The sequence below is a fragment of the Dama dama genome, chromosome 5 (assembly GCF_033118175.1).
Source record: "Dama dama isolate Ldn47 chromosome 5, ASM3311817v1, whole genome shotgun sequence".
Lineage (NCBI taxonomy): Eukaryota > Metazoa > Chordata > Mammalia > Artiodactyla > Cervidae > Dama > Dama dama.
In genome coordinates, this window is record NC_083685.1 from 5,713,744 (window position 1) to 5,730,867 (window position 17,124).

The 17,124-nt window shown below is 44.2% G+C and overlaps 1 protein-coding gene across 3 annotated transcripts in view; it reads left to right on the forward strand.

Moving 5' to 3' along the window:
• Positions 1-17,124, forward strand: part of TTC28 (tetratricopeptide repeat domain 28) — a 575,569-nt gene that overhangs the window by 484,766 nt on the left and 73,679 nt on the right. For all 3 annotated transcript variants that reach the window (XM_061141642.1, XM_061141643.1, XM_061141644.1), the window contains one exon: positions 268-433. In XM_061141642.1, the coding sequence (XP_060997625.1) occupies positions 268-433 (166 nt within the window). The remainder of the gene's footprint in view (positions 1-267; positions 434-17,124) is intronic.

A 17,124-nucleotide genomic window follows, 5' to 3' on the forward strand; every position in this document is an offset into this window, starting at 1 on the left:
TCTGAATATATATCATCAAAGGCAAAAGTCCTGTCTTGAATTCCTTGTTTTCATGCACCAAACCTGATAGTGAAAATTGTAAAAATGGTACTGATTAGAATTCTGAAAGACCTAGGATTTTAGGATTTCTTCCCATGATTTGGAGGACAGCACGCTTGTCATCTTTGACCTTTTGGTCACGTAGCTTTGACCTTGTTGCCCCTTGCCCTGCCCCTTCCCCTTACCCCCCTGTCAGATGTAATGTTGGTTGTGCTTGTCTTATTTCAGGAATTCTGAAGTTTCATGAACACTACCTGGGAGACACCACGGTAGAAAACTCCAGTGACTTCCAGACAGGCAGCAGCACAGCCCTTCCATCAGCCGCAAGCTCGGCCCTGGAGCAGCACGTTGCCAGCGTGCGGGAGGCCCTGGGTGTGGACTCCTGCTACTCGAGGTAAGGAGGGCAGCGCTCCTGGGCCTGCCTTCAGGTACGGGGGTTTCCGTTTGTCTCTTCCTTTACAAACATCTTACTTGCAGAAATCTTCTGAAATCCACACACTTGTGCTCAGTCTCTTCACAGTTGCTGTAGCAGAAGCAAATATGTGTCTCTGGAGTACAAACCCCTTAGCAGATTGTCTTTATTCTTTTCAGTAATTTCCTTTCAGACAGGGAAGGGCCTCATCAGACATGCCCATTTTCTAAGATGGGTTTGTAGAATGTTTAAACATAAACATGACTTTGAATTTAACATATTAGCTAATTAAAATTGAGATGCTTCTTTGGTTATAAACAGATTCATAATGAGTTTGTACTACAACTGAACGCCTGTTTGAGAATTTATCACCAGTGACAGGATCTGTGCGTTGGGAGGCTGAGGTGAAGGAAGTTGAACTTCCAATATCAAGGATAGGGAAGAAAAGTGCTGTTTTTTGCAAATATTGTAGAAGTTATATACTCATGGAAATGTTTAATCATAATTGACTATTTTATATATAGAAATATATGTATATATAAAAATATATATTTTATATATAGAAAGTAATTTCCATAAGGACCCTGTTTCTGGGAAGATGGAAGGAAGAGAGTCCCTGAGAGCTGGGTCATAGCCAGATTTCCCAGACGTCTCAGTCCTCCGTCCTGTGATTAACAAATGTTGAGAAGATCTGTGTCAGAGAATCTGCTTTGTGAGCTGGTGTCAGGTCCCTGGGACATCTGCTTTCCTCTAATGATTTTATTTGTAATCATGAAAATCCTAAGATGTGGCAGTGATTTCTTTAGAGATAGGTGCTTAACTCAGACTCCCGAGTGTACGGTAGTCATTGCCAGCAGCTGGATTGATCTTCGGGTATTTATCAGGTCTGAGATGAGCTCTTAGACAAAAAATAACCATTGGAAAATGAACTGTCAAGGCCGGAAGGGGCCCTGGTGGTCATCAAGGCCAACTCATTATTTGACGGAAGCCGGCACGGAATGGGACTTGCTGACAGTGAGTTAGTGTCAGGGCTAGGATCAAAACAATCTCGATCTCAGCCACACTCCCGGGCCAGTACTGGTTCTGTTTTTAATTATCAAAATTAATATCATACTTGAGACAATAGCCGAAGCATGTAAAAATGTCATCTCTAGCTTCTGTGTGTGGGAAGCACAAGCAGGCGTCAGCCACACGCGCACACTGCCGCTCGGTTTCTCCCCCGGCTGCCCTGCCTCCTGGGGCATCCCTGTCCTTGATGCTGGCACATGGGTTGGCGACCACAGGGGCTTCGCAGAGTGGGAACCCCTCGAACTTGGATGTAAGGCTACTCCCCAGATTTAACTATAAATGACCGTAAAATAGATTAGGCCAGGGGTACACAGAGCTGTTTCAGCAGACAGAAAGGTGCTTAGACCAGTCTGATTAACCTGTAACCCGGTCAAAGGTATTGCATATCCAAAGGAAATGTGAGAAGGGAAGGGTTGGTCAGCAGTAAAAATACAGAAACGGGACCATAAGTAGGGCAGACTTCAGCCGTGCCCATTTCTAATCTTGTGCAAAGGGAGAGAGAATCTTGACAAAAGGACTCTAGGTCCCGTCGGAAGGCTGTTCTCATCATAGTGGACAGGCAATCATTATGCGCTCCTCCTCCCCACCCTTCCACACTTACTTGAGTGCCTACTACGTGCTGCATCCACTGGAGATCAGGCAGAGTGGTCAAGGTGGCAGGCATAGCTCCTGCTCTGAGGGAAGTGAAAAAAAAAATAGAGCAGATATGGTCTTTTAATGAAAATTGCTGTAAGTACTTAAAATTGCAGGGGGTAGTGAAAATGTGTAAGCGGTGGGGAAACCCACACTGGGAGTTGCAGGGGGTTCTTGAGGAAGGTGTGTTTGAGCTGAGCGCAGAAGGATGACGAGAAATGAACTAGATGAAGGCCACCGCAGGCAGGACGCACAGGGTCTGCAGTGACCCTCAGTGGAGAGACCTCTCAGGTGGTCCTGCCTCCCTGATGTTTTTTGTCAGACTTTCTGACTATCATTTGGTTTCTCATGACATCTACTTGCAGATATAAAGTGTACATAACAAACTGGCATTCTGATTTGTATAACTCTATGACCTTGGTTGGTGGAAGCGAGCTCCATGAGGCCAGGATTCTTTGAGCACATTCATAGCATGAGGTTTTCAAGCTTGTAGGGCCGCACTGCGGAGCTTGAGCTGAGATGAGATCATGAAGGGACCCGGGTGTGCGGCACCTGCCACCTGAACCCCTACGCGTGCAGAGGTGGTTTCTGTGTGTGCCGCCCTTGCCGCAGCCAGGACATCGCAGTCCACACCAGCCAGTGAGAGGACTCAGCCTGTGTGAACGTACAGCCTTCTCTTGATCTCAGTTTTCTTGGACCTAGGTTGAAATTCATCCTGAGGAGGAGAGGGTTACCCTTTGACTTCCTGGCACCCCCTTGTTGGACACCATAGTTTAACTCCAAACGCTTGTGCCTGAGCAGTTCTTTTATAAGAAACTGGAGGCATTGGAGTTTCCTGGTGCCTTTTGATTTAGAAGGATGACTTTGGGGTTATAGTTCAGCCCTTCGTCAATGGCAGGGAGAGAGGAAAGCACTGTAACTTGCTTCTGTTCCCCACATTAACCTTTTCCCCTCTGCCCGGGACAGAAAGCTCACTCCTCAGGGTGCATCCTCAGGGGTCTCTAGGATGTTGGCTGGCTTGATGCTCAGCATGAATCTGGGGGGCTGCCCTCAGTAGCTTCGATCCCAGGTTGAACATCCAGAAGTGAGGGTCTTTCCTGTTGCTTTGAACTAGTCTTATTAGAAATTTGTTCATCTTTTGTGATCTCAAACTCAGGTTCTTAATTATGATATTAAAATTGAATGCTTTGTTGGCATGGTTTGAATTTACTAAAATGGAGTTTTTGTGAGACTAGTTTTTGCCTCACAGTTTCAAGAAAAGATTTCAAGTGACAGATAAATTATTTCTCATCAATAAAATGAGTAAATATATTTAAAGTGTGAGTACAGTAGACAGTCTCATACCCTAGGAATATAAATTGATTTAGTTGTTCTAAAAATATTGGATTGGCCAAAAAGTTTGTCCTTCTACTTTTCCTGTAGGTAGTCTAATCTCCCTTTAGAGCCCTGTTTAAAACTTGTGCTGTTTCCATCAGGAACATCCAGTCCTTGTAAGTCTAACTCAGGTCTCTGCTATTCTCCATGGTCGTTAACAATAGCAGTTATTTCATTCTTCCTTGTTCCACAGTCACCTGGGTTGTGTCTTCCCAAGCAGATGGCGATGCCTGGAGAGCAGGTGCGGTGTTCTTCTCTCTGAATTCTCACTGTCTAACACAGTGCCTGGCCCAGAGTGGGACGTCAGTGAATTTGAAATTTAGTCACCAGAAGGTGTGCTGTGAGCAGACTTTCTGCTCATGCTGGACTGGCTCACTGATTCCCTTTTTCCAGTGGATGTAAAGTATACAGTGTGCCCCTAGAAATTGAGTCTCCGCGCCTAGGGGAACACCTTCATTCAATTACCCACAGTCTGGCCATGATATCCTTGTTATTCTGCAGACCATTTTTGCTCTCCTTAATGGCATCTTGCTGCTAAAAGGAAGTATATTGCTACAAAGGAGTTTCTGAAAATGGATTTAAAATAAAAGAACTGCTTTTATTAAGTGTTTAATAAGAACTTCCAGTCCCTTCCTCCCAGATCAAAAGAGGTGTAGATTGAAACCACTGTACAGAACATGAACCTCCCATAAGGGAGATGTTATGAATTTCAAAGCACATCTTCAGCTTTTAATTCTGATATTTAGCTAGAGCCTTGCTGCTTCCTGGGCACCTGGGACAGTGCAGTGGCACTTTGGGGGTGCTAAGCTGACAGGTTAGAATACTAGCAGGGCCATGTTCAGTGGTAGATCTGGTCTGGTCTTCCCCAGGGTCTTTAAATAAATTGCAGTTGTAGACTGCCCTTGTAATAGGGTAAATATTCCTTCATTACTGCAAATGAATATGAAATCTTGACATACTGTAGCTGCTACTATTTTTTTCTTTTGGTGCTTTTCTATATTTCTGAATTTTCTATAGTGAAAGTTATTTTTATAGTCAAATGTATTTTCTTATTTCAAAACACTGATTAACTTAGAGTGCACCAGTTCATAAATGCTGATGCCTCTAGCTGGTTCTAGCCTGATAACCAGGGACAAATGTTAACAAGACTGACAATCCCAAGTGCTGGAAGAGATGTGGGTCTGCAGGGTATCTTATATGTGGCTTGGGGAAGTAGATTGGCATGACCACATCAGAAAATATTTGTCGTCACCTTCTGAGCCAAGTAGTTGCCTACCCTTTGACCTAGGCACATAATATAATATATGTGTAATATCCAAGAGAGGATCTTGTATATGAGCGAGAATCTTCAGAGTCACACTGCAAACAACAGCAAAATTCTGGAAATACAGGCCATCAGTGAGAGAGTGGATGAGTAAATAGTTCTGCAGTTAGTGCCCAAATAGAATATTGGGCAGCAAACAAAAGAGATGAGTCATAGTGAACCTCTTCCTAAATAAGTTAAATAAATTGGAGAAATATTATGTGAAAAAGTAGGTCCCAAAAATACTACCTATAGCATGACATCTTTATTGATAGAGTTAAAACAACTGAAATCAAAATATGCTTATAGGAATATAGCGATCAGTTCAGTCGCTCAGTAATGTCCGACTCTTTGTGACCCCATGGACTGCAGCATGCCAGGCTTCCCTATCCATCACCAACTCCCAGAACTTGTGCAAACTTGTGTCCATTAAGTTGGTGATGCCATCCAACCATCTCATCCTCTGTTGTCACCTTCTCCTCCTGCCTTCAATCTTTCCGAGCATCAGGGTCTTTTCCAATGAGTCAGTTCTTCATATCAGGTGGCCAAAGTATTGAAGCTTCCTTCAGCTTTAGCATCAGTCCTTCCAATGAATATTCAGGACTGATTTCCTATAGGATAGACTGGTTAGATTTCCTAGCAGTCCAAGGGACTCTCAAGAGTCTTCTCCAACACCACAGTTCAAAAGCATTACTTCTTTGGTGCTCAGCCTTCTTTATGGTCCAACTCTCATATCCATACATGACTACTGGGAAAAAAGCCATAGCTTTGACTAGGTGGACCTTTGTCGGCAAAGTAATATCTCTGCTTTTTAATACACTGTCTAGGTTTGTCATAGCTTTTCTTCCAAGGAGCAAGCATCTTTTGGCTTCAGTCACCATCTGCAGTGATTTTGGGGCCCAAGAAAATAAAGTCTGTTACTGTTTCCATTATTCCCCATCTATTTGCCATGAAGTGATGGGACCAGATGCCATGATTTTCGTTTTTTGAATGTTGAGTTTTGTCACTCTCCTCTTTCAGTTTCATCAAGAGGCTCTTTAGTTCCTTTCTGCTATAAGGGTGGTGTTATCTGCATATCTGAGGTTATTGATATTTTCCCCTGCAATCTTCATTCCAACTTGTGCTTCATCCAGCCTGGCATTTCACATGATGTACTCTGCATGTAAGTTAAATAAGCAGGGTGACAATATACAGTTTTGACCTACTCCTTTCCCTTTTGGAACCAGTCCATTGTTCCATGTCTGGTTCTAACTGTTGCTTCTTGACCTGCATACAGATTTCTCAGGAGGCAGGTAAGGTGGTCTGGTATTCTCATCTCTTGAAGGATTTTCCACAGTTTGTTGTGATCCACACAAAGGCTTTAGTGTAGTCATTGAAACAAAAGTATATATTTTTCTGGAATTCTCTTGCTTTTTCTATGATCCAGCGGAATATAGCTAGAGGCAATAAAACTTGTGTGGAATGGACAGGCAGGAAGTGATGGCCGTGGGCTTGGGGTTGGGACTTGCCTCAGACTGGGGAGGGAGATGGGCTCTATGGGAGGTAGCAGATGATTAGCTGTAAATTGCTCTCTAGCTGTTTGGGCTGGTGGGTTTATGAGTACTTATGACTTTATTAAAAATTACTGAATAAATATGTGAAAACAGGCTGCTCATGGATTGACAATGAACCAAAAATTATGATTAATTCAGTCCAAAGAGATTCCCACCCCCCATCTCTGCTAAAAGAAGGGGAAAAAACCCAGAGGTTTTTAAACAAGTGAATTGCAAAAGCAAGTTTGCAACTAGGACATATTTAATTGATGAAAACGGATACTTGATAGACTGATTTAACTACTTATATCTGTCCTCCTAAGCAAGTAACCATGCACTGGTCATTGCTTCATCATTGGCTTATTTTAAATTACAGTGAGCCTTTGAAAGTTTAGGGCTTCCCTTGTGGCTCACGTGGTAAAGAGTCCGCCTGCAATGTGGGAGACCTGGGTTTGATCCCTGAGTTGGGAAGATGCCCTGGAGAAGGGAGAGGCTACCCACTCCAGAATTGTGGCCAGGAGAATTCCATGGACTCTATAGCCTCTTGATGAAAGTGAAAGAGGAGAGTGAAAAAGTTGGCTTAAAGCTCAACAACCCGAAAACGAAGATCATGGCATCTGGTCCCATCACTTCATGGCAAGTAAATGGGGAAACAGTGGAAACAGTGCCTGACTTTATCTTGGGGGGCTCTAAAATCACTGCAGATGAGCAGGTGGTTGCAGCCAATAAATAAAAAGACACTTACCCCTTGGAAGGAAAGTTCTGACCAACCTAGACAGCATATTAAAAAGCAGAGACATTACTTTGCCAACAAAAGTCCATCTAGTCAAGGCTATGATTTTTCCAGTGGTCATGTATGGATGTGAGAGTTGGACTATAAAGAAAGCTGAGCACTGAAGAATTGATGCTTTTGAACTGTGGTGTTGGAGAAGACTCTTGAGAGTCCCTTGGACTGCAAGGAGATCCAACCAGTCCATCCTAAAGGAGATCAGTTCCAGGTGTACATTGGAAGGACTGATGTTGAAGCTGAAACTCCAATACTTTGGCCACCTCATGCGAAGAGATGACTCATTTAAAAAGACCCTGATGTTGGAAAAGATTGAAGGCAGGAGGAGAAGGGGATGACAGAGGATGAGATGGTTGGATGGCATCACTGACTCAATGGACATGAGTATGGGTAGGCTCTGGGAGTTGGTGATGGACAGGAAGGCCTGGCATGCTGTGGTTCATGGGGTCGCAAAGAGTCGGACACGACTGAGCGTCTTTCACTTTGAAAGTTTAAAGCTATCTTCATGATATTTTCTAATTCTGGCAAATTGCTACTCAAGGCTGACTTCCCAATTAATCCAGACTAGTAAGGTTTTATTTTGCAAATCAAATGTTTTTCTTATCCCAAATTTTTCCCCAGAATTCTATGAAGTAAAAGTGGATATAATATTTGGGGGCATTTATTTTACCCCTTAAAGAGTTTCCAACTTCATTCTAAATTAGGTCAGTGCCATTTTGAAAATATTTTATGAGCATGTAACCCAGTTTGTGCCAGAGCTGGTCCTGAGCTTGGAAATGCATACAGGAATAATAGCCGGAATTCTTGACCTTACAGTACCTGCCAGTGTGGAGCATGCAGCAAATGTGTAAATTATTAATCCACCATATGTGAAATGCTATGGTAAAGGTCCAAACCAGAAAAAGACCATGCCTTAGTTTGCCCCCCAGGGTCAAGGCAGTGGTTCAGGAGGTTTCCTCAGAGGTGACATTTGAGCTGGGCCCTGAAGCATGAGGTGGAGAGGTCATTCTTAGGGGAGGAAGTCCCTTACCCGCAGGGCCTGGAGGAAGGGAAGGGCCCAGGCCTTCAGCTGGTGAGTGTTACTGCAAGAGGAGGACCCCTGTCCTGTGCTGCAGGAAATGTCCTCCCTACATCCCAGTGCTCAGCTGCTGCCTTCAGAGGCTTGCCTCTTTCCTGTAAGATCTGAAGTCAAGCTCCCTTTCTGATAGGGTGGGCTTGCCTAGCTGAATCTCTTATGTCCTGTCTTCTCGTGAAAAGGCTCCTTCCAAAGGGCAGGATTTATCTCTGAGGTGACTCACACAGGCTCAGCTACATCTGAGGAGAAAAAATAAAATAAAAACAACATGATGCCAGGTTAGGGATTAGAGCACTTGAAGAGACACAGCTGCAGAAATGAGTGGAACATGCTGTAGATTCTGGTCTTATGCCCCAGATTCCTGAATTTGGATTCCTTCCAGAAGGCTGAATGCAAAATGAGTACAGAAGGCTCTGATAAGCTTCTTAGTGTAAGTCAGCAGCTTAGCAAGAAGGATAAGTGTAGTTGGTCTTTTTGTGTGACCTTTGAAATAGCCTAAATTGAATCTCCTCTTGTATTTCTCATGTACTTTTTTAAAAGCAGAATTCTTGAAATTGCTCGACATGTGTTTTCCCATTATTCGTAGGAGGGATAATCTGGTGAATAGTAGAATCAGCCTAAGGACAAAAAGGTGACAGCAGTGATGCAAGGCAGGCCATTTGCGCCAGTCATTGAGCCCACGTGGGGTCCTCGGGCCTGGAGCTGTGAAAGGCCCGGACTTCCCGGACCAGGGCCGACATGTCTGTACTGGGGCCACAGGGCACAGGCTATTCTGGTAGGTGTCCTGGGGCCCTGCCCGGGGCAGTGCTAGACACCGGACACTTCTTTTATGTCTCATCCCAGATCCTTTGTTCATGGTCCCAAAGCTTGGAGTGGCATTTCTATTAGAACAAGGGCTGGAGGAAAGGGGTGAGGCAAATCCACTGACCAGTCCAGTCAGTGCTTCCCTCTCAGGCCCACATCAGCCTTGGCTGGCTGTTGCCATAACCAATTTTGTAAAAATTCTTTGAACTAATCAGATCTCAGTATCTTTGACTTTGTGTATCCTGCCCTTTGCCCCAGTGAAATTCCCTGGTCTTTTCTTTCTGATTGATTCTGTGCAGCTTTATCTAACAATTAATATTTAAGACATTTAATATATAACTCTTGACTTATCTTGTTTTGGGAAAATAACCTCAGTGTAGCCACTAAGTTCCTCTTTGGAATGGCTAAAATAGGTATTGTTTTCACCTCATTTGTACTTTTACGGTTTGAGCACAGTGGTAAGGAGGCCCTGAAGAGGCGCCACCTTCTAGGAGCACACGTTACTGTGTCAGGCCGCAGTTCACCCTGTGCTGGTGATGCATGGAGCACCTCACAGTTTCAGAGACGAGTACCACAGACATGCCTTCCTTGCTCTGGGTCCGCGGGTCCACTGGGGTGGTTCTGCTTTAGCCAGCCTGTTGGGCTTAGGTCTCTGTGTCTCATTTTTTCTGTGACTAGACAGCACTCTTCTCAGAGCAGAAGCCAGGATCACAGGAGGCCAAGCAAAACCATCAGGCTCACCGCTTGCTCACATCCCATTGGCTAAAGCAAGACATGCATGCAGGGGGACACAGACAGGACAGGAGTCTCTGCTGCATGATTGCGTGCTGAGCAGGAGCTCAGGCTCCCACCTGCAGCCCCCCTGCAGATGGGCGGAGACGGGATGGTCTTTGTTTAGGCTTCCTGCTTCTGCTCCCTTCAGTATCTGACGTGGACCACCTTCTGCTTCTCTCTCTCCCCCTCAACGCAGCACATACCCTGGTGTGAGCCAAGCTCTGCAAGCCCTCATCCGTCTCCCCTGACTGCTTCTCATCTTCCTCTTGCTCTGAAACTACGGGTGTTTTCCCCATGCTCACATCTGGTTATTGGGCTTTTCTTTGGAAAGGTCGTCTTCCTCAAGGACACAGATGTGCATGCTTGCCCAGTGTCTCACTTGATTTCTAGGCTTGACCTTCCCCTTGTGTACAAGCAGGTCCTGTGGAAATGACCTCAGGCTTCCCACATCCAAAGTCAAACCTCTTCTCAGGTGGTACCCAATCAGGTTCACCAGTATATCCGGTTTTCCCACCCTGGGCCGGCTCATATAAGAATACGTCGCGTGACCAGCCTGGCCTCCCTGCCTCCTGCCTCCTTCTCCTGCTTCCGTTCCCTTGGCCCCCTGCTGCCTGAGGAGTTTCCCCAAAGCTGCACTGTCATCTGATGGCTCCCATACACATCATAACCCACAGAGAATGCTGGTGGCCGAGGGGCACCTGGGGTGATTGGGTCAGCAGGCCCCATTGTTCCATATGGCTTGTCTCACGCCAGTGCCTGGAGTCAACCCTCTGTTCCAACAGGGGTCAGGTTCTCCCCACCCCCCGCCACCACCTCCACATCGTGCAAACCCTCCTGGGTTTGCATTTACTTTCTTCTTCTGCCAGCGTGGGATCCCCTGGAGTCCTAACCCCTGGGGCATTGCTTTTCCTGGAAGTCTTAAGCACACATTGAAGGCAGGATTTGCTTACACAGGTGGATAGAAGTCAGAGTGGAGCAGGGGGTATTAAGGAGAGAGGACAAAGTAGGGGATACCTGCTGGGAGCTGACCACCCATGCTTTCCCCCCTTCTTTACCTACCAACCAGGAGTTAGAAAAGTCTGGGCATGTGGGACATAGAAGTCTGATGTATACTCATTGGGTAACTAAAATTAAATAGGACAGACTGGCTCAGTCCCAAGAGTATTGTCCCTGAATGGCTGGACAGTGACCAGCTCTAGTGATTGTGTCTTATCTCTACAGTCCCAGCTCCTAACAGTGCCTGGTACCTAAGAGGCCCTCAGTGAGTGTTCATTGATGAGTGGATGAGGAAAGGGGGGAGAGAACTGCTGGGGGCTAGAAGGACTCCTTCCCTTGACCATGAGGTCAGTATGGCATCATTGATATGGCAGATCATGACACAGGTGGGAACATGTTTCATAGTTATTTCCCATATTGCTCTAGTCTTTTCTTGCCACTTCCGCCCCCATGAAGTACCATGAAAGAACAATTTTCAACACTCAAAGAGGTGGACTTAGATCAGATAATTAGTGCGGACCTTGAACTTATATCCACATTACAAAACTTGGCCCCTAGGCCAGCACATGAAACTCCTCTGAGGGTAGTAACACATTAAACTCACTAAGGCTTCAAAAGTAACGAGATGTTCTTTCCTGTCTTTTGATGGACTTATGCTAATACAGTGAGGAGTCACTGCTAATAAGCAGGAGAGACTATTAAGGAGACTATTAAGGAGAGACTAATAAGGAGAAGCAGAATGACTTAAGGATCTGTCACCTCCAAAAACACACTGTCCGATGGAGACAAAGTTATCATTGTAAATTGTCTTTCCCTATATTCCTGTGCATGCTGCTCATCCCCTGTTAATTAGAGACATCAAGAAACAACACTTCATTCTGGCATCCCTTCTAAAAGCATCTTGCTTTTAGGAGGGATGGCATCCCTTCCCATCTCTGAAGTCAGCCCCGTAGCTGTCCTGCCCTCGTCCCCTCCTTGCCTCCACTCCAGGGCCTCCTATGAGTCTGCCACTGATACTGGCTTCAGTGCTTTTTCTGTGTCCTCATCTCCAGCCTTGCAGGTGGATCAAACAACAGTGGGTGCTTCCACCTAAAACTGGAAGTTGGATGGACACATGTCGTCCATGAAAGGATAGAGCCTTGGGGTGGGGATAACTTGCAGATCTGACTGTAAGTTAATATATACATCCACTGGTTTAGACCGATGGGGCTGACAGTACATGTGTCACGTATTGATTGTCACCTCAAGATTGGAGACAGCCTCTCTTGAGAAGATTAAATGGAAAGACGGAGTGATACACAACATTGATTTCCTTTCCTTTGACCAGCCACTCCAGACTTGGGTGCCACATCCCTGCAGAGAATGAAGACATCTCTTTGGGGTTTCTAAAAAGCTATTTGTTAGGTCTCAGTTGTTTTAGTGTTGGGTTTTCACTGGTTCCTTCTATCTCAACACCTTGTATGTTTCATTTTTGGGTGTTCTAGTCACAATATTATTTATTGTATGGAGTTCATTTTGTAGTGTCTCTCTGTCTCACTGGACTAGAAGTCCATCGAGTGTAAGGATTGGGTCTGCGTGGTTTGCTATCAGTACAGTACCTGGAACGTGGTTGACTCTCAGAAAATAGTCATTGAATGACTAAATGAAATGGGCCTACCTTTCTTTCCCCCATACAAACATTGTCAATTCATAGTTACGTTAATGGGCTTCCCTTGTGGCTCAGCAGGTAAAGAATCCCTCTGCAATGTGGGAGAACTGGGTTTGATCCCTGGGTTGGGAAGATCCCCTGGAGAAGGGAAAGGCTACCCACTCCAGTTATGTTAAGTTATGTTATTGCTGAAGCTAGGAAAGTTTCCCTTCAATGCTAGAGTTGATGTGGCTACATAAAGGAAAAAAATTTCCAAAGGACACAGATTGAGCAAACAGAATTAATACCAGAGTGAAATGGGGGTGGAGGGGGAAGATGGGAGGGAGTGTGTGTGTACCAACTTTCTTTCAATTAAGCGTAAGCTAATGTGTTACCTTTTTTTTTTTAATCTGCTTCCTCCTACTTTAGTTCAGTGTTGAGTTTAAAGTTCTGGAGAGAAAACTCACCAGAGTTTGTAGTGAATGAGGGTTATGGTATTTTTGAATGATGGAAATGGCTAAGTTTAGAAAGATAGAGAATTAGAGATGGGAGAAAGTTACAAAGAGGAAAAAAGCTATTTGTCTAACTTATCTTTGAAAATGAGTCAAGTATGCAAGAGAATCCAGGTTCTGTAAAATACAAGGCATTTCAGTTTCTCATGGCAGGAAGGGTTTTTCAGTATATGTGTACAGGCTTTGATTTCATCTTACACTACTAAATAGTATTAACAAACCAAGATATGTAAAATGCCTTCCTGGGGACTCTGTTTAGCACTCATATTTTAACTCTGACTCCCTATTAGAGCCTCTCAACTTGCTTCTTTCAGGGAAGAAGAGAGAAATGGCCTTCACGACCCTTACCTTGTGCCACACACAGGTGCCCATACTCACTTACTGTTTGTGATGTCCTCCGAGGTGGTGATTGTGGTCCCATTTTACATAGCAGGAAGCCCTTGAGTTACTCAAGGAATTGTCAGGGGTTCATAGCTAGTTAAATGGTGAAACTGGATGTGGGCTTTAGAAAGGGTTTCTCAAAAGCAAAGAGTGCTATGCCTTCTGGGGCTCTAGAATTGCCTTTTCAAATGATTTTGTTTGAGGATGAGAAAAAGACAGAAAATTACTCATTCAGTGCCTTTCCAGACTTTTGCTGTCCCTTTGGAGATTTTAGTACAGTTGTCTCCTCCCCTTCTGGCAGCTTCCATTGAGTCTCCAAGTACTGGGTATTCTCCAGTCTCAGCAGTAAAATGGAGGAAAGAGCAGTGTAGGAAAATATACAAGATGAAAAACTAGAGAAATATTCTGTCACAGGGCAATCTAACACATCATTTAAACAGTCTTACTAAGGTGAATTTGAGAGCACGGATCATGGTTTCTCATTGAGAAATAAAAGTCCTTTGGCTTAAAGAATATCTTCAAAAAATAAATCCTTCATTACCCAAGGTATTTCTTGAAATGAAAAGAGTACATATCAAGCCATATCATGAAAGAAATAATTCAGCAGTCCTTGAGAATTTACCTAGTTTCCATTCAAACATTAAAGTGATCGTTTAATCTTACATACAATTCCCTGAACTCTTCCTAAATAATTGCTTTGGTGATTTTAGCTCAACCTTGAAACAGAGTTGAATCTGTTGTATATTTGACTTCATTTGAAAGAAAGAAAATTTATAAGGACACAGAGACTTCAGAGGTTTAAATCTTTTATCCACAGGGACTAGAGGAGAGAAGTAAGTGTGTGCAAGCCCAGAATGCAATGAGGTATCAGCTCTGACAATAATAATAATAATACCACCTGTTCTATATAGGAGCGTTATATAACGTCTACCAGGCATCTTCACATATATTCATTCCTCAGTTAATCTTTACAGTAACCCTTGGAGATAGGTAAGACAACTGTTAGGATCCCTCTTTTTGGGACAAGGAAGTTGAGCCTCAAAAACTGACTTACCCAAAATCACACAGCTAAAGGATAAATTGGGAACTTGGACCCAGGCCTCCAGGTTCCCATCTACTGCTCTTTCCAACAGAGCCATTTGTCTCTCTCAAGAGGCAAGTATTTACTGTGGATAAGCTTCTGTTAGATTTGCCAAGGCTCATGCCAAGTCTCTCACTGTAGTAAAAGTTTTCCTGTGTTTGAGACAGATGGGCATTGCCTGGGGTTGGAGTCAGTATTTATAGAGATGGAATTTGAGCTGTAATACTAAAGTTCTGAATTATTCTCTGTGTCACACCAAGCCTTCAGATGAACTAAATTTCAGTCAGTAGTATATAAATAAGCTGATCTACTTAACTTCTACATGGCTTGGGCATGTGGGTTCCAGAATAAATCTGAAGCTGCTTAAATCAAAGTGGGAAAAGAGACCGGCATCAGGTTATTCTCTGGCAATCTAATGATTAGGACTCTGTATTTCCACTGCAGAGGAGCACAGGTTCGATCCCTGATCTGGGAACTAAGATCCTGCAAGCTGTGTGGCACTGCTAAAAAAGTAATAAATAAATAGGGTGTCACTTAGTGCAACTCTACTCTATTTAAAAGAACAGCTGTGAAGGGTTTGCAATATAGTGTGGACGATGTTAGAAGCATTTTTCTGAATAAGTTAGCCTTTTAAATAGAGTTTGAGATTTTTAAATTCATTTATTCATTCAGCAGCTATTTGCTTAATATCCTCCCATAAGGCCAGTTACTATACTGGGCCCCAAGGAAAGACATGGTTCCTGTCCTTAGGCATTCACAGGCCAGTAGGTATGTGGGTGTCATGAGTAAAGACACTCGAAAGCACAGATAAAAGTTTCACAGAGGTTTAGCATTCATCTTACCTATCCCTAAGTTTTCAGATCTTTTATTTTCTTCAAGTTGGAATTTTCAATATTTCATATTACAATAGATAATGCAATCACTCTCATCTCTGAGAAGTCCAGTTATTGAGACATTTATTCAGCAAATATTTGTTGCATGTGTACTATGTGTCTGGTTGTCTGCTGGGTACTGGGGTTGCAGAGATGAAACCAACAGCTTTGCTGTGGTAAGGAGCTCTCAGTCTAAAAGGAGAAAGATAAAAAACAAATGTGTTCTGTTTGGATTTGTTGCTTATAGCTGCATGACCTTTGGCAGACCATTTAATCTCATGGGGTTTTTATAACAATACAATGATAATACCTGAAAAACAGTAGGAGAGAGCTGGGCACATTAGAAGCCTTCATGCAGTTGCTGCTGTCACTGATGAGGAAAGTTGGGAGAGGCACACAGAGGTCACAGGGGCACTTGTTCCTTCAAGAGGGTTTAGTCAGGAGAGGCTTCCTGGAGGAGGAGGTGCAGTGAGTTTTTGCCAGGCCTGCAAGGCAGGGTGAACCCTGTTTGGAGTGTGCAGCACAAGCTGAGGCTCGGAATGTGGGGCAGCTGCCAGCGGAGGGGAAAGGTAGGGAGGGCAGCACAGTTGGAATGTCGAGTGGGGGGAGAACTTTGACCCAAACACCCCTAGAAACAGGCTGGAAAGCTGCGAAGGCACCAGACGCTGTGTGGCCGTGGCTGGTGGTGTCACCCCACAGCCAGGGCGGGAAGTTTGCATTTGAGAAAGATGCACCATCCCACTTGTCCAAGGAGGACTCAAGATCATTTTGCCCTGTGCTCTCTTAGGCTCTTGGGTTAAATATTCCACATGGTCTGTTATTTTAGGAGTGAAGGGAACCATTTAAAAACCTGCTGGACAGTTAAGTCATGTTGAGAATATGCCTTCAACCAAGAAATACTGTACATAGATGGGAGGAGGCTCACTTTCTAGTTCTAGAGAAAACCAGAAAATTAATATTCTGATTTGGTCCAGCAAATGTTGTAAGAACAAGTCAAGTATAATATGTGCATTTCCTAGTAATGTCTTTGTGTTGGCAGAAAATTACCTAGCCGGGATAAACATTCAGGGAACAAGCAAGGTTTAAGCTGTGTGTAGTCCAAACCAAAATCCCTTCTCTCTAAACTCAGGGCCGGGGCCTGACTCCATGACAGCCTGCGATATGAAATGGCACCGAATGCTCTTCTTACCCTATTCTTTATTAGAAATTGAATATTTTTGTCATGGTATCAATAAAAATAAATAAAAAACAGTAGGAAGAAGTCGTCTCCTTTTTCTGAAGGGCCGACGAGGCTGGGAGGCTTGAGCTATCTTTACCTGTAGCACAGCTGTCACGGGAGCTCGCTGGCCCTCAGTTTAACCAGAGAAAACATGTTTTCTTAAATTGTTTTGGCCTTATAGGGTGTTTTCTTAAATGAAAAATGATCACAGTTAGCACGCCTGACCCCTGTTGGCCTGATCATTTTATGAAGAAGAATAATGTTATACGGCAGAGAAGTCTGGAAAGAATGTCAGCTCGCTTCGGTCACAGATTCTCAGTGACCTCGGAGCATACGCTAAGTCAGTGGAAGGCTAAGTACGTAGCTTGTGAGCTGCGGCAGAGGAACCAGTACTTTCTTCGGCATCCACAGGTTTTCACTTCCTTCTTTGGAAGAATCTCGTCTTGGTGGGAAGCATAATTACCCTTGCATATGCCACTTTGGGAAGAGAACGTGTGTCCATAATCACTGAAAGGAAATACCCAGTGTGGTTAGAATCCATCCTGCCTGGCCCCGTGAGGTTTAGCAGCTGCTGCCAAGTTGCCGCGCGAGGGGGGTGGCCTGGCTGGAATACCAGAGGCGTTGCTGGTTTCTGG